The sequence below is a fragment of the Lepisosteus platostomus genome, chromosome 3 (assembly GCF_059453375.1).
Source record: "Lepisosteus platostomus isolate fLepPlt1 chromosome 3, fLepPlt1.hap1, whole genome shotgun sequence".
In the NCBI taxonomy this organism is placed as follows: domain Eukaryota; kingdom Metazoa; phylum Chordata; class Actinopteri; order Semionotiformes; family Lepisosteidae; genus Lepisosteus; species Lepisosteus platostomus.
In genome coordinates this window covers 49,204,188-49,222,694 of record NC_142613.1, presented here as the reverse complement: position 1 = coordinate 49,222,694, position 18,507 = coordinate 49,204,188, and the positions used below count along the sequence as shown (strand labels likewise).

The 18,507-nt window shown below is 36.6% G+C and overlaps 1 protein-coding gene across 2 annotated transcripts in view; it reads left to right on the top strand.

The window, feature by feature from the left end:
* me1 (malic enzyme 1, NADP(+)-dependent, cytosolic) overlaps positions 1–18,507 on the top strand; it is a 154,986-nt gene that overhangs the window by 50,793 nt on the left and 85,686 nt on the right. For both annotated transcript variants that reach the window (XM_088625892.1, XM_088625891.1), the window contains exons 2-3: positions 9,846–9,979; positions 14,917–15,066. In XM_088625892.1, the coding sequence (XP_088482018.1) occupies positions 9,846–9,979; positions 14,917–15,066 (284 nt within the window). The remainder of the gene's footprint in view (positions 1–9,845; positions 9,980–14,916; positions 15,067–18,507) is intronic.

Here is an 18,507-nt window from a genome sequence, read left to right as displayed (position 1 = left end):
CAATTACTGGACTGTTTAAATGTTATGCCCTTGCATATTTGAAAAGTAACATGCTGCAGTGGAACATGTAACTCTTTCCTCGCATTCAAATGTGAACCATGTATGTATACACAGTGGGGAAATATTCCACTAGAAAATGTTGTATATGAAAATCATGTATCTCCATAAATCTGTCCCCTACACTGACCATGTCTTCCTGGATTGAAATTTTTTTTTAAAGTCTTTCTTTTTAAAGTGAAAGATGTTTGCTTTTACATAATGAGGCCAACAGGCTGGAGGTACATGCTCTACTGGAGTCTTCCTATTTAGTTCTTAGACACTTTTTCTCCAACAAGTTTCTCTACCTAGTATTTGTATCCCTTAATTTTACTCTGCATTGAAACGCCATGAATTTTAGCACCTATTGGCAAACACTTCTTGTGTTGCACATCTCCCTGGGCTAGAAATAGCTATTCAAAATTTGCATGCCTTAGAAGTTATTATTCTATATGTAAGTGACTTAAACATAGAACAACATAATTATCACATTACTGTGTTCTGTGAGAAGAAATCCTTGAAAATTCTCAACACTGATGCTTGTTTTTGCTCACAATTCATTTTAGTGTTATAGGAGTTTCATAACTTAAACATCTACAGTATAAAGCCAAGAACAAATGTTAACATTTTAGTCCTTTTATAGCCAACAGTCTTTTGAATGGAATCAATTTTCCTTTGTTACTGTATGATTGAATGAAAGCCAAAAGATAAACCCACAATAGCCGACTTAACATTTTCCAATCTGTTTACAAATTCCAGCTGAATGAGGGCCATGTAAACACTGTTCTAAGGATAAATTTATATTTAAACCTTTCTAGCTGAACCAAGCTAAACTACAGGGTGTGGTAAAAGCTACTGTCATCATCAAACACTTGTGGCTGCATGATCATAAAAGTGAGACACAAGTACTTTCTAAAAAAAGTACATGCACTAGTCTTAAAATCTGTTTTCTTCGTTTTGTGATTTTAACTTCTACTGTTAAGTGATTGTTTTTTCAATCATGAAATGAAAATTAAAATAAGGTTCTGTTCAGGTTTGAAAATCGGCCAAAATGTTGACACTTTTCAGTGTGAAATTAACCTCTGTTTATTCCTTTGCAGCTTGCACACTGATGCATTCCCTCACTCAGGACTTTTATAGAATCTAACAGTGAGATTGCGCTTTTGTCCAGTGTCATTTGCGATTTGCACAGAACAGCAACAGTCTTGTTTTTTTTTCCAAGTCTTATTAGCATGTCTGAAGTTTTATAATTGCATGGAATGATCTTTGGAACTTGGCATATTCTTCCTGCACCGAGTCATGCAGTCCTAGTCCTGGAGGGCTGTCATGTCTTGTTTTTTGTTCCAGTATGGACTTGATTTGAATCGGCTGGTTACTTAATTGGTCTAGATTGCCATTATTGCCAGACCTTTACTTATTGAGGATTATACATCCTGACGGGCTGCAGCTGTCTAAAACCAGTAGTGAAGCCTTTTAAAGCGCACAGAGATGCAACAAAACCAGTTTCACAGAAATTAAGGTTTCATCAAGGTTCATAATAGAAATGCACTGCTTGTTGATCACTTGATTACTCCCGTGAGCAGAGGACAAAATCAGTCTGGTTTGGTTTAAAACTGGAAATATGGAGGTTGTTTTGGCTTGGAAAGGTGAGGAATTGCTTGTTCCTCAAGCTAGGTATGCATTGACTGCTACAGAAATTCTGGCAAAAGAATTGGAAATGCATTTCAAGAGTCTGAAGCAGTAACGCTGGCATTCCTTCAGAAGATTTGATTAATTTTTGTCCTAGACTAGTGGGATATTATTAGAATTAAGGAAAAAGTTGCCCTCTCTGCCACCTCAAATATTTTCAGGGGTCTTAAGGTTAATTGGATGAATACATCAAAATTGGTATATTTCAGAGGGATTTAGGTTAAACTGCAAGCAGTCCTGCTTGTGGTCTAAGTATTAATACTTCAAGGTCGTTTTTTTTTTTTAAAGCAGTAGACTTCTACAATTTTAAAAATGCCTTTTTCCCCCCCTTGTAAATGCCATTTCCCCTTGATTAGTCTAAAGACTACTCAGGATCTTCACTTGGAGTACATCTGGGATATGGAGATGTGGGGGATATGTACAAGATGGCTAAGGGTGCTGCCTTGAGCAAATAAAAGCTTAGAACCTTGTGACAGGTGTCTTGGCATCTGGCACCCCTACTAAAGGTGCACCATAAACAGGGGTGGCTAAAACCCATCTGAGGTTATTGTAGACTGGTCTCCAATAATATTGCATGGTAGTTAATCAGAAAATGCCCCAAAACACTTAGTATATGGTAAGGGAGTCTTGTCTAAAGAGCAATGCCCATCCATGTTTGAGTTAAAGTGAAATTTATTCAGGATGCCAAGGTTAATTCTCCTACTCTCACAAATAGTGGGATCTTTAGTGACAAACTGAGATGGTACTCAATTACACCATAGCTAACATTTCATTAACATTCCTTATACAGGAATACATTTTTTTCAATTTCAATTCAGTTTTTATATAGCACCTTTCACAACATGTTTGCCCCAAGGCATGTAACAAAGCTGTATGACAGTACATGACATTACAATACAGAAAGAGAAAAAGCCAGAAGACAATGGAGGAGAAGAACCAGAAACTGGCTCAGGCTCCATCTGGACATGTGGGGAGGGAGAATAGGATAGTTTGGTCAGAACAGGAAGGCCAACACAGATGCACTATGGCTGCTGGTGCTGCTGTACATCCCATTGTTGCTACGACTTATGATGTAAGGTGTGAGTAGGCTAGGATGAAGTACTTTTTGAGTAATATACCCATCATTTAACCACTTATTTAGTAAGTTATTTGTTTATATTGACTGTTTTCCTAGAGCCCAAGCAGAGTTTTTAGCAACTGTTTCAATCTTTCCTTAATTTAAATGTATTCATCTCTCAGCAATTTTCCCTATTTTGCTGCGATCAGAAATTTATATTTACTCTTGACCAATGTAATCCAAACTAATAAAACTAAAGTGATGGTATACAAGTTATTTTAAAGAAATAAGGCTCTCAATTTCCCAAGTATTCAACCCCTTTGCTATTGCAAGCCTAAATTGTCCTAGTTTTTCATTGTTGGCTTAGTTTGAAAAGTCACACTGGTCTTTTGTATTCAAAGTGGTTTAACTTCATAGTGAACACGTTTATCTTTAAGATCCTGCAGGTACATATTGCCTTCAAACCATCACATACAATACACAAGTTGTATTAGTAGTCAGCCATTCTGACCCAATGAGACTTCATGTTGGGGATGAAGATGAAGATTGCATATCCGTAAGGTCACACATGCAGAGAAGTCCATTATATATAAATGGAATGTGCATCATAATGCCCAGATACTGTACATCCTACATTCGACCCCTCTTGAAAGGGTCAAGCAGGATTTGATTAGGGATGTTGCTGAGAAGTCAACTGACTTCGAAAGATATCTGTCAGAAATGGGTGTTGCTATTAATGCAATAATAAGCTCACCCCTCTTACCTACAGGCTAGCTTTGTGTAGGGATGGTGGTTAATGTTTGCCGAAAGGCCTCATTTATGACGATAAATGGCCCTTGTCTGACCATAAAATCATCTCCTTTGTTTGCAGTACATCTTAAGATATTGATAATGGACATGATTTTATGGTCAGACAAGGACCTCCAATTTGATTTTAAATGGAAAGTGTTACGTCTACTCTAAGCTCAACACATCACCCAGTCTGTGCCATCCCAACTGCCCCATTCATGTTATGGGGCTGCCTCTCCTCAGCAGAGACCTGTGAAGCTTCTTTGAATTCAGGGAAGAATGGATGGTGTATGTGAATCCTAAAAAACTTCATTTCAGCAGGACTGTGACTTGAAGTCCAAACCACTTCAGTTTGGCTTTGGGATGGTACTTTAACTTGAATCCAATAGAAAATGTGGCAAGGCTTGACGATTACAGTCCAGCTGTCCTCCACAAACTGTCAGTTTAGCCAGGACAAATGGGTAAAATTATAGTATCTCACTGTACAAAACTGGTGAACGCCTATCCAAAAATACTGATGGCTGTACTTGCTGATAGTTACTTCCATGTGCTGGCATAAAGAGGCCTTAATGCTTCTAAAAGGTGAAATTCACTGTTTTGTAGGTTTTGACAACATTGTAGCCTCTATGAAATTGATTTGGTCATTCATCTTGAATACATTCACTAGAAATGTATCGATTTTTTTGAGTAATTCTTCAAAATTGGGTAATTGAAGGAGGTGACTTTTGCAAGATGCTGCACACAGATTATTCAACAGCGGCATTATACAGTTTGTGCAGCAAATATTATCTGAGGATTTAATCTGTATCTGAGTGGTAAGGAGGAGGCTCTCAATAAGAGCCAATTACAATAAACTATAGTTGTACTGTTATAAAGCATTACACCTATTGTACAACTCTGGCAGTGGCCGCTGTTTATATAGGCAATGGAATGTTTGATAGGTGAAATGTATTTGGAATGGATCTTTCGGTCAATTATATATATTTTTTTCCCTCAACACATTTCTGGTAACAACATGTCTTTGACAGCATTTTTATGTGCTTTTATACCCTTATTCATTTTTTAAAGAGGACTGAGAAAACAGCCAGTCAGGGAGTTAGTTGAGAGACTTCTGGTGTTGAACTTATTTCAAAACTATGCTGTGAATTACAGTAGCATTTAACACGGTTCAAGGAACAATTTGTTAACTGAATGAAGTAAGTGGTTTATGAGGTAGATTTGTGTGCATTATCTCTCCCCCCAGAAGTCAACTATTATATGGTGTTCTCAAAACATACCCGAGTACCTTTCCATACCTCCTCTGTATTTAATGGAAACATGAATAGAAAGTTTTCACAACATTTTCTCTATAAAATCCAAACTTCCCATATGTAATGGGTATTGCACATTATTTAGAGGCTTAGAGCAGCTGATATGGATATGTAGTGTCCCTTCAGACCTTAACAGGTGTGCTGGAACATTTTGGAACCCTCAAATTAGGAAAATAAAAAATGTCAATTTGTTTTGTAGAGTAACAAATGTGTACCCATGAGAGAACATGGGTGTTGTGTGGTAAGAGCTTGATGTAAAAAAACGCAGAAATGTCGGAAAGCTATTGTTCTGTTATCGGTTCATGCTGGGATAACATGACTGCATTTCAAAGCAAACTCAGATCAACCGCTGGGAAGATTTTATTTTAGTGTGCATGGTGAGAACATTAATTTCCCTGTCCTTTGTGAATCAATCTTGGATTATATTTGTATTCATCTGCTGTTAATCTGCCATGTACTATTCAGTATGAAACTGAATACAGTTTTGACAGTATTATGATGAGAAAATCAATGTTGGTCTGTAGTCCTGTCCACTAAACTTTTATGGTTAAAGAAAAATAGATGCTTGCTTGCAATTAGAAGTCTAAAATGTAGGATTGGCTTAAAACGGATTTGTTGCCCATTTTTCTAAAACCTTTGCCAATATAAAATGAACAGATTCCTAAAATATAGATAGTTCTTAAGATGCACAAAGATTAATTTTACAGTTTATGCTTTATTTTAAAAGACAGTGTTTTGTCAAATCTCACCATTCTCAGTGTACAGTATGTGACTTGAGTCAACACTTAAACGGGTTAGTACAGGCTGTGAAGCAGTAACAACACCGTGCACTCTTTTTTGGAGTTTGCTCCATTATTTCAGATTGACCAGTTCTTAGTAGTTATATTATTGAATAACAGACACAGGTGCAAATGACTTATTAAAATGTTGAAAAATTGTCATTATCCTGGCTCGGAGATCTGTATCAGAGAGCAAATGTTTAATCCCAGCCCAGGATGAAGAAAGCATAGCGCCAGATGTAGATTCTAAATTCTCCATGGTAATCAAAAAGCTTTAATCTTTAAAATCAATTAAAATTCTGATTTGCATGGTTGTCTTTGTACAGAAAAACCTTTCATTCTGCATCATATGCCCTGCCTTACTGCCTCCTGAGATTTGGTTTTGGAGAACAGGAATGTTGCTGTTGAGTATTAATAAATCCAGTTATTCACTGGGAGACTTAATTGTAGAAATTCATAGCACTGGCAGGACGTAGATGGAGAATTGGAAAGGTCTAAATAGCAATTTTAAACTTTTTTTTTTTTACACGTCTTCTGGGGAAATTAAGCTTTCAAGTGATACCTTTAGTTGGCCCACAGATGAAAACACTGGAGTTTGTCTGGACTGACAGGAGTGCTTTATTTTTTTCTGCAGAAAAGGTTAATAGTGCAGTTTTTTTTTGCATTCCACTGTACCAACAAGCATATGTTTATAAAAACAAACAAAAATGCGACATGGCAAGTGTATTTGAAATGTCTTTAAATGTCAAAACATAAAGCTATAAGTTTTTTTTTTTTAATCACTTGGGATTTCTGAAATTTTAATGTCTGAAGAATGAGTGGGAAATGATTTTGTTTGGGAAGTTGTAGAAAGAACTGCATGCAGGTCATGTGTGTTTTGGCATCTTAAGCCTTGCCTCGAGAAACTTTTCCAATGAAAAGACTACATTTCCTAATGGGTTCACTTTTTTTTTTCTGTTGAGCCCTATTTTGCCTTACACACAGCCCCAAACAATTTACAGGTATATAGCCAGGTGTTTTACTGGCTTCATTTTTCTAAACATTTCTTCAGGGCCATCTTAGGCACTTAAGAATAAGATGCACATCTGATTTTGTTTTCCCCTTTAAAAGCATGTCAGAAATAACTACTTGCCAGTGTTTCACTTCCTTTGCTTAATATGGTCCCACACTGGGAAAAGAAAAATGTAATTTCTTTTTTAAATACCTTTTGTTGTAAATCTTTCAGTATTCATCCATTTAAGTAAAGGGACTTGGTAATACATAAAGTGTTTAAGCTACAGTACCAAGAGGCAAATTTCCAGGTTGGTGTAGAATGTTTTAATACTGGTGCTTTTTGTATTCCTGCTATAGGCACTTAATTCAAATTGTATTGGAGGGTCAACACTGAGACAATCATACAGTAAATATATTTTGTAGTATGCTTGCATTTTAATTTCTAAGCTTCAGAAATTGGAATTTGAACATGTGATATTTCCCCCTAGACATACAGTACTACCACTGGAGATTTAGTCTGTGCCCATATAGCTAAAAGGAAATTTTAGGATTTACTAGACCTTATGGAGCTGTAGTGTTCAGCAGTGGTGCTTAGTATTTGCTTACGTGAGGGTGAGTAATTAGTTTTAGCAAAATGATCTAATAAATACTGTTCACCTTTTTAAAATAACCATGGGGTACCCAGTTTCTCAGTTTCCCATCTGATTGTAAGATACTGTATATATCCATTTAATATCTGAACATGTATATACACTAAATATACTGTAGTACGAACTATAATATAATGCATTTTCGTCCTAGGTTTAGTGTTGGTTTCACTTCAGTTTTAATCTGATGATTACTTATCCTTGTATCCCCTTTCTCAGTCCTTTTAATTTCCAAGGGATAGTTTAAAATTGGATTACCTTGTGAATTGGGTTCCGTACCCATAATTTAACTATATAGTAAACTGACCTTCAGTGGTAATAGGAGAATGTTGTCACCTCTTAAAGTATTGCAATCGGTAGGTACAAAAAGTGTAGCATACGGTAGTTCCTGCACTATAATATGCGTGCTTGTTTATAAGCACTTATAGAAATCCTGATCTTCCATTGCATAGATCAGTCACACAATATAAATTGACTTGGGAATCCTTTTTAAAGTAGACACCATAGATTTAAGTTTAAGATTACCAATTTATACAAGCATGGCATTGGGAGCATCACCTAATGCTCCAGGGAGCAAAGCTATACCACATACTATGGTCTTGGATGAAGCTTTTTCATAAAGTTCCATGTTTAGTCTACCAGAACTATTGCAACTCCTCTGTTCCACCTGATCTCCAGTGCAGTGTGGTGGCTGGAGAAGTGACACTGCTTCAGAGAGGCAGTGGGAAGTAAGGTAGACCAGGATAACACCCAAAATCTTTTGGAAAAACACCCTCCTGATCTCTGATTTCTCACGGATGAGGAAGTTGGGACCCTCCATTGAGAGTCCTGACTCCTTTGTCACATCTGAAGGATGGCACTTCCTTTGATGGGGAACCCTGCTACTACACCAGGGCACTGGATTGGAAATTGTCTAGAGGGCAAAGTAGACCAGTAGGTGGTACCACAGCCATTTAAAGCTGCTTTCTGATTTAATTTTCTTGCGTCCCAGTAGTAACCAGGTCTTACTTTTAAAAACCCCATTTTGAAGACAACTTAAGACTTTCTTGATTCACTATGTCAATAAATGTTTTAATTCTTTTGAGGCACATGTTTTCTCTAATTCATTAAGTGTTATTGGGTTACGGTCTTGCTTTTGGAGATGCTTGTATACAGTATGTTTTTTTTCTATGACTTTTCCTTTGAGTGTGCCTTAATTAGTCCTGTTGCAAAGGAATTCTAATTGCTATCAATTTGAGTAGCTTGACTTGGAGCTTTATGGAATCACTGTTCGCCTATTTTCTTACACAGGTTATTTGCATATTTAGTCAGTGTTTTGTCTCTGCATAATTGGGACAGCATGTAAATTGTCATTCCTGTCGGCTCTGTGTTTGTGGTGAAGAATGACTGCTTTTCCTCTTTGCATATCAACATTAACAATGTTCCAATTACATATTGCTTTAAGGAATGTAAGAAATGCATGTTCTGCTATTTTTTCTTTAGATTTTCATGGTCTTAGCTCACTTTCAACAGACTAACATTTTTGAAGAGCACTTCATAAATGCTTGAAGGTTTTCTGCATCTTGTGCTTTCACTGTATGAGGTGCACAAAAATTTATTAAAAGATAAATACTGTTTTTTGCTCTTGACATTGATTACAATTGTAGGGACATGAACTGTACCCAGTCTACCGAACAGGATAGCGATCAGTGTGGACCCGCAAGGCCAAACATTGCATTTATCACACTTTTGCTGAGTAACGTCAAAAGGGAAAATGACTGGCCTTAGATTATTGAAATCTGTAAGTTGTGCTGTGGGCATCTTTTCAATATTCATTTTTATTTTACTTTTATCAACTTTAAATGACTCTTGTGATACAAACCAAGCTGGTGATTACAAATGTGTACAAAAAGCTATGGAAATTGGAATGCGAGACTCAAGAGAGGATTATTTTACGCTGGAAAAAAATATTGCAAAATGAAGCTTGCAATTCAGCCAGTTACTAATTCCTTTTTGGATGATATAGCATGCCTACTTACCCACACCCATAATGTTTCTGTTTGGATATTAATATGAAATTGCACATGTTTTAGTCAGTCTGATTAAAAAAAAACATTCAGATGGAAAGAGGCAGCTGTTTCAAAGTATTCACATGAATCTGATAAAATATCCTATTAAGTTCTGATGTGCATATGCTTTTTTTCCTGACTTGAGGTGATTGTACATATGAGGTGCCACTAGGCCATTATTTGAGCTTGACCTCTCATGCACACAAAATGCTCTCGCATTCATTAGTTTTACCTCTCATATTCACATAAAATGCACTCACATTCACATTGTATGTACAGTACATGAGAGGTTAAACAAGTGAATGAGATTTTTGTGTGTATGCGAGAGGTAAAATGGAGAGTGTGAGCAACTTATGCGTATGAGTGTGAGAGGTATAGTTTGAATAATGGCCTAAACGGCATTTCATACACAGGCTCGATTACTATGCTAACCAGAATTTCTTTTGCTGCTTTGAGTGTAGACTATTTCTTGACTGTGATTGTGGATTGTTTTGTAGGGAATGGCTTTCACCTTGGAGGAGAGGCTGCAGTTGGGAATCCATGGCCTCCTTCCACCCTGTTTCCTTAGTCAGGATGTGCAAGTGCTGAGAGTGTTGAGGAATTATGACATGAAGAAGGATGACTTAGATAGGTGAGTGTGATTGACAACTTAAAACGCCATGGTAACAATTAAACTCCTTTTGATTTAATCCCAGGGCACCCTGAATCTGAGTGACTTGACTGGCCTAAGAGTATAATGAAAGGATGAACAATGTGACGTTCATGATATGCTTCCCATGAACATGAACTAATGAACCCCAAAGCAAAAAAAAAAAATAAATCCCTGCTCTAGGCTGGGGAGATGTCATTATTTGTGAGTAGTTCAGGTGGGTAACTGCATTGGCATGCGTAGGCTGCAAAGGAACAAGTAATAGGCTTATTCCATGCTGAAAAGAGAAGAAAGCAAACGCAACGTTTTGGCTGTGGAGCCTTCTTTGGGTAACGCCCGAAGAAGGAATACTAATATTTGTATACAATATTTTTTGTTTTAAAGCTTTTTTATTTTTGTAAATTTGTTCTATATTTATAATTATTTATTTTTGAAGATGTTTATTTGTGGGCAAACAATGCCTGTTACATTTTTCAAGATGTTTGTGCTTGTTCTCAATGTTTGTTTACTTTCATGCGGTGCTCCTCCTCTTATTCCAGTGTGCTCTACAGTACGTTGATTGGCTGTCCAAATGAGGTGACCTTGCGGTACTTTTGCGGTGCAACACGAGATTTGGAACCATGATGAAAAGTTGAGGGAATCGTGCACCCCCTGCGATTCCTAGTCACATAATTTGACACCCTTTAGGACCAAAAAGGCAGTGAGATTCAGCAACTGCGGTCATTAAATTTGACATTCTCTCCGGCTAGAAGGCGTGTTGAGTCCTGTAGTGTGACGCCTGTTAACTGTTTTACAGTTTATCCCACATTAAGGAAATAGTTTAAAGCCTCATCAATTTCTCTGCCTCTGCATTTTATATTAAATTTGTGGTATTATTTAATGCATAAATGCATGGATGTACAGTATAATACAATAGCTTCTTCTTGAAGTACTCGCATTTTGACTAGATATACTGTTTTTAAACTTTTTGCCAGGAGAATGTTTAATCTGGGACACTCTCTTAAGGCGACAAATACTGTATGTCTAGGTAATGTTTGAATCCCTGGGTTTTTATTTTGGCACATTAAGAACCAAGGGATAAATTATACAAACAGCCTTTTTTAACTTGGAAGCGGATAAGTAGTTAACAGTTCATAACATCTCCTCCAGTCTTACTGTGGGATTCACATGTGATGGAGTGAAATAAAATATGATTCAGTGAAACAAGTGGGTGTGCAGTTTGCGTTTTCTTGCCTCATGAGTTACTTTTAGACCAAGATGAATAACTGTTGCTATACCATTCTTCCAAAACAGTAACTAACATTTTAAGGTTTTCTGATGTGAATCTTTTGTGGGCAGTGTTCCCATATCCTGGAAAAGTTAGTGAATGAGCATCTTCAAATGCTGTAATTTTAAAAGCAACAAAGTCTCTCCGGTCTTACTTTTCAATCTTCCAGCACCAAATGTTTTTGATCCATGTGGAAGCAAGATGGATATTTGGTTCACTTACAATACATTTTAAATTATACCCGAAAAAAGTAAAATGCCTCACATGTGAAGTCAACAAAATTAACTTAAGGATTATACTAAATAAGAGTATTTTTGGTGTTTTGAAACTCATTTAAAGTGCAATACCTTTAATCATTGTGGAGCAGAAACCACACAAATGTAATCATTTCATGCTACTCTGTAGACCTACCTTAGGACACTCCAGGGGGACTATGTACTTAGGAAATGACATTTTTTCCAAGTGTTAAATTGTGAATTGGTCTTGAGTTCAATATTACCCAGAAAGGGTAAGCCAAGACACTCCTTGGGGGCAGGGAACGTTTTTTTTTTGTTTGTACAACAAGAGAAGCAGGCTCCCTCTCAGACTTGGGGTATTTTAGGTCCCTCGACTTCTTGTACACCCCAAGTGTGTCTGGGTTGAGGCCCCCAAATACCTACTGTCCAGAATGTCTCAAATTTGCAGCATAGACACAGTAATGTCCTGAATGATAAACAAGGGCCCAAGGCCTTGTTTTAATGGTTTGTTTTCACCCCACCTACTGTACCAAGAAACATGTTTACTCCAATACTTTACCATAGCAAGGAAAGTAATATTCCTAAACTGGAAGAATATAAAAACATCATGTGATCAGTGGCTCAGTTTATTACTGCAACATTTTTAATATGTAATTCAATACTTTGTGTAATAAAAGTGGTGAATGCCAGTTTTCAATTAGAATCCAAATAAAAAGACATATAAACAAATGTTAGAATTAGCTCACACATCTGAGGAAGCTTTAAGATTAGAATTACTGTTTCATTACTCTTCATGTCTCTTTCTCTTGGCTGCGAAAAGCTGTAGCGAAACTAGCAATATTCCTTGATAAATACAGTTAGCTCTGTTTTGTTAATACCGAGATTCATTCATTCAGCTTTTAAATGCAGCTGGCACATTGGCAACCAGTGTATCCTGTTTGACCTTGAGGACTAAATTCCTCAACTCTATGACAAACCCGTGTCAAACAGATACTGAAGATTAGCTGTGGCAGGGAATGACTTAGCCATGATAAGGCCTCCTCACCTCCTTCATTTGATTACAATGATAACCATTCAGTATTCAGCATGGCTGAAAAACGCCTTTGCAAACGTCTTCCCATGAGACTGCTCTGCACCTGTGTGAGTGAAGGGGGGGTGCATAAAGAGGAGGCTTCATACATTTTGAGGGGAGTAGGAAATGATTGGCATTTGTTTTTCTAATTAAGTGGAACACAAGATTGACTTTATGGGTTTCAAGGTTGCCGTTTGGAAGAGCAATACTGAGAACTGCAAATATTTTAAGCCTTATTAAGAATATATGTCTGTGTATGGTTTAACAGTTGTATCAGAACTTGAAAATGTAGTGCATTATTATATACTAATGCAAAACATTTTTCTTAATACAAAGGAGTTCCAATTTCAACTCAATTTCAAATCCAAGGGAAACTCTGGTGTACAAGATTCCTTCTTTACTGAACGATCTAAAAGGGCTCATACTAAAATACTTTCAGTGTTGGGGAAAATGGGTCAATACTGGGATGTTTGTCATTTTCTCTTCGTGGATTCCAAGGCAACTAATAGGGGAGTTAAAGCTATAGATATTACCCAAGTTCAAGTAGTAGCGTATTAAACAGCCGTCATTTATTGACCTGGTGTAATTTAATTGGAGTCCTAAGAGAAGGTGTAAATCACAGCTTACTTGCCTAACAAGCTATTATACATATTAGGTTTTCTACATGTAATCTTTCATACAGAGCACTGCTCACCGAACTGCAGCTACTGTAGAAATATCAGTACGTATTTAGGATTAAGTAACTTAAGCACGTATTCAGCAGATGTCTGCCTTGTGGGGATAATGAAGATATTAAATGGGTTGAGTCAAACATTTTAAATTTGTGACCACTTAATCACAATAGGGATGATGTAAAAACCAAGCGCAAATTATGATTTTGCAAATTTTTGTCTTGTATGGAACTAAAATACAACCAAGAAGTACAACATCTTAATTTTAATGGTCTTACAAGTTAGTTGGAGTCCATTTTGACTTGTTTGCACTTTTTAAAACCTTGTCTGATCCAACTGCCTGTTTTTTTTTTTACAGCTGAGCAAAATCTTGGTCTCCTGGCACCTTCTGACCCACAGGCATTTCATTACAGCTGTATCACCTTCTCAGTTTTGCCAGTTGTCCAAAGACTATGAAATTCACTTTTTACTGGAAGACTGCAGTCTTAAACAATTGCTGTTTTCGATGTCCGTAAATAAAACAATTGCAAAGATGTGAAGTTTTGTGCTCTATGGAAATCTGCATAAATGTCAATGGGTATTGCATAAGATTTTATATTTTGAGTTTCAGGTTGAATCAACATTTTCCATTCAAATTTCTTTGCTAAAGTAATTCAGCTTTCATTCATCCTGCTAAAGAATCCTCTTGTTTTTTACAGGACTCTATGTAATATGGAAGATTTCAGTCCATATGGAACAGATGCTGCTTTATTATTTTTGTTCTAGCACTGCTAAAACAAGTTTGTGAAAGTGGGCCATTGTATGCTTGCAACTATATGATTAAAGGATGATTTCGAAATAACCTGTTAGCTCAGCATTTGAAAAGCCTGGGGACAAAAAGCCAAATCGGGTTTTGATAATGAATATTGTTCTGTATAAGAATTCTATAATGAAGTTTCATTTTCAGTTTTCTTGCAACCTAATTTCAATGGGGTTGTATTTTTACCTATGACCCTGACAAACTGTATAGTTAAAATTATACTGCATGTGCACACATTTGTCGGTACATATCTTTCCCTCTACATGAGGCTGAGCTTTGACTGCTTGGAGGTATGAGCTCTTCTAGATCTTTAATACTGGATAGGATATTATCAGACATGCACAGAAGTGCTGGAATTTTTAAGAGGCTGTTAACACCTTGTATATGATGAAGAATTTGGTTTTCATTACTTTAGAAGGGCAGGGAAGTACAGTAGTATCCCGTTTTATGGGAATTTATGCAACCTATACAATTCCTGTAAATTTAAAACTGATTGTCTTTATAAATCAATAGTTTGGTTATATAAGGGATCATTTTCATTTTCAGAGGCCTTATACAGTATTTGCCTTGTATGTGTGGGTTTATAATTGCATTACATGGCAGTTGAAAAGGAATGTTTTGTAGGACATGTGGACCCAGAAATAAAAAGAAATGCAAAGTTTTGATCTGAAAGATTGATTAACTTTGAGATTTCTAGGTACTTTAATCTCATGTCAAGAGCTTACGGTTAAATTTGAAGACCTATATACAGTAAGCTGTTTCTCTTAAAAGCCAGAGAAATTTAGACCGCAAAGCCCTTAGTAGTTAATATACATGGTATGAACATTTTTAGGAATATGTACATTTTATAAAGTGTTTTTTTTCTGTCTTGCAGATATGTACTTTTAATGGCCCTGCAGGACCGGAATGAGAAACTCTTTTACAGAGTTCTCACTTCTGACACACAAAGATTTATGCCAATTGTTTATACTCCCACAGTTGGTCTGGCCTGCCAGCAGTATGGCTTGACATTCCGAAGACCACGGTAAGAAGCTGTATTGCCATCAAATTCAATTGCATTACGTTTTCCAGTCCGAATTTCATCTGGGCAGCTAAGGGGAATTTTGAAGGTTTGGATTACAAGCATGATCATTTTAAATGAGTCATTTTCTTTTATTTTGCTTTTCACGTTCAGAAACGTCTAATGCATATTATAACACTGTTCTGCTGCTTGCATAAAACAAATGCCAGAGTAGTGTTTAAATCCACTAAAGCAATCCTTTTTAACCAGAACTTGTGTATTGTGAAACTACCAAGCGAAACGTTTGTTTTCTGCATGCTGGAGCTGGTGCAGTACGTCTTGAATTAATAAAGTAGATGAAATGGAAATTGTGGGGGATTTAAACCAGAATGTAATGTACTCACCAAAAGCACACCACCCACACCAGTCAGTGGAGTGTCCAGATGTAGTTCAGTAGGTTTCTTGCCGGATTTTGTTTTCTAGCAAGTTCTACTGAACAGTATACCCTGTATATTTAAATACTAATACTTACCCATTCATTCATTGAATAATAGGACTATTTTGATGCCCTTTTACTTTGTACCTTGTCTAATAAGAAATGTCTTGCACCCCATTGCTTGCCAGGATAGGTTTGGTCTCCCTAAAAAGTGGGTAGATGGATTAACTATCTGAAACCTGGAGAAGGCACATTTGAAGCTGCTTTTACCTGGCTCATGTGGAATGCACATTAATTTTATCCTTCCTTTTCACTGTGCAAAAGACTGAATCTATACAATACATTACCATTTTTCCAAGTCACTTGTAAGCTGCATTGCTGCTTTATTACTTATTTGTGAAACATTAGTGAGTATACTGTAAGTAGCTAGTCTTTATACAGGGGTTCTTCTGTAAATAGTTGGCTTATACTGTAGGTGGCCCCTAAAATAGGTTTTCTAGATATTAATATATGTACAGTATTTGGATTAAAGCAGGCTTTCAAATATTCTATGTGCAGAAATCTTTCTAGTTTGACTGGATTATTTGACGTAATAAGCATCACTATAGTTCATTAGGAGTCCATTTTTCCTGACCTGCAGCAGCAAGATGTTTTTTGAACTATAAAACAAAAACCTTACTATTCATCTAAAAGTGAAGATCTAACTCGGTTACACAAATTTACTGCCATTGTGTGGTGTGATCTGCCAAGTGTCTGTTTAAATGAAGTCATAATCTAGGTTTTAAATCATCTGGAAGAGTCTGCATGCGCATTGCTCCTATTGCCCTTTTGTGTCTCCTTTTCATTCTTCAAAATAAGTTGGACAGCATGATGAGCTTAATGGCATGATGAATGCAATAACATGGGGAGAGACCAGGGCACTTGAGTGCTTCTTGTACAGGAGATGTAGCTTTTCAGATTCATGAGTCACTCTGAGATACAGCTGTAAACAGTAAGCATCCCAAACTATGCAGCAAAAAAATCAATTCTGTTTTGCATGATCACTGTGGTTTTTCTGCTACTATGATGCTATGAAAACTATTTTAACCCTGATTTATTCATTCTTGCTACAGAACACTAACTGTTCTTACATTCTGTTTAAGCAATTGAACAATGAATTCTGCTGAATAGAATAATATTGGTTTTGTACAATACGGTTTTGCGTTTTCTTTCCCATTTGACCTCCATATCCTCCTGTATGGGCTTTATGTGCAAAGGGGGACTTATATTAATTGTTTTGATTTCTGTTTTGGGAAACTCTTATGCATTTAAATGAAATTATAATTTACTTTGCTGTTTTTTATTAACAGAAAGGTTTGCCAATGGGCACAGGAATGTAAAACTCAGGTGAAAATTACTTGGCTCACTGAGTAAAACTCCTATAAACATTTTATACTATGTCAGTAATGGTGGTAAACTATTTTGGCACTACTATGAATTGCTTGTAAATTTTCAGTATCATTTGGTTTTATTGAATATGTTGTAGAATCGGGCAATAGGTGCATTTCCATAAACAAATATGACTCGTTAATTTTTAACATTTCAACAATTTCTTAGCCTGTACCTTCCCCAGTTGTGTAGTTTAAGTAAAAGATTTTGGCTGTCAATAAACCTAGGAGACATTTTGACATCAATATCTATTATAAGAGTTGATCTCTTCAGAGAACAGAGGTCATTTCAATTTTAAATGACCTTTTATTAAACTTGGACTCTGGCTGTAGTTCTCTATTGGTCTGTATTAGATCTACTGTGTATTAGTTCTTACAGCGATGTTCAATGCTGTGGACGATCTTGCATTCTGTTACTGTAGATTGCCTTAAATCTTATGCATATATGACACAGCTGTCAAACTGGGGACAATTTGTAGCAATTCAGTCCAGTATCGTCCCACTCTCTTCAGGTGTCCCTTAGGGCCCTATCCTAGAACCTATTCTGTTTTTAATCTCTTTACTCACATTAGGTAGTCTTATTGGGAAAAGAGGTCTGCTTTCTTTTTTTATGCAAAAGACATTCAGCCTTACATCTCCATCTCATCTGATCCTCCATGCGACATCTAGATTCTGTCAAACGGTGAAATTCAGGCATGGTCTCAATTTTCCTCTATTTAAATAAGACAAAAACTGAGGTAAATCCTTTGGAAGATGCATCCAATGTATTAAATTCAACTTGGAAATGGTAGCCTCAAATTACACCATCCTATGAGACATCTGGGGGATCTTGTTTGATTCTGAGCTCTGTTATGATGCACAAATAAAAGACACTGGTCAAGTCTTACTTTCACCTGAGAAAACATTGCCTGAATTTGGTCTTTTCTTGGTTGTACTGCTGATACTTGCCTTCACTTTGGCTAAACTACTGTAATAGCCTTTATATTGGTCCTAAATGATAATTCTCTGGAATTAATCTTCAGTCCTTTAAGTTTTCCTTCAGGGAAATGAAAGGTTTATGGTGGCTACCAAAAGTATTTCACTGCTCTTATACTTTTGCATCTTGTATATTACAATATGGAATCGTATTTAATTGTTGTTTTTTTTGCCAGTGATCAATACACTCTAATGTCAAGTGAAAAATGAATTCTGCAGATTTATTGGTTTTCTAACTGCTTTATCCAGTGCAGTGTCATGGGGGAGCAGCCTATCCCAGCAAGTCCATTGCATGGCACACAGACACTTGGATAAGCCTCTTCCAGCTTTGCACATCTGGACACTGTAATCTTTGCCCATTCTTCTTTGCAAAATTGCTCTAGCTCCCTCAAATTGAATGCAGAACACTGAACAGTGATTTTCAACTCCTGCCACAGATTAAGTGGATTGAGGTCTGGGCTTTGACTGGGTTACTCCAGTACTGTACATTGACTTTTTTAAGCCACTGCAATGTGGCTTAGGCTATTGTTTTGGATCAGTGTCCTGCTGGAAGATAATTCTTATCCTAAGTCCCAGATATCTTGCAGATTTGAGGTAGGTTTTCCACCAGATTTTCTTTACTTTGCT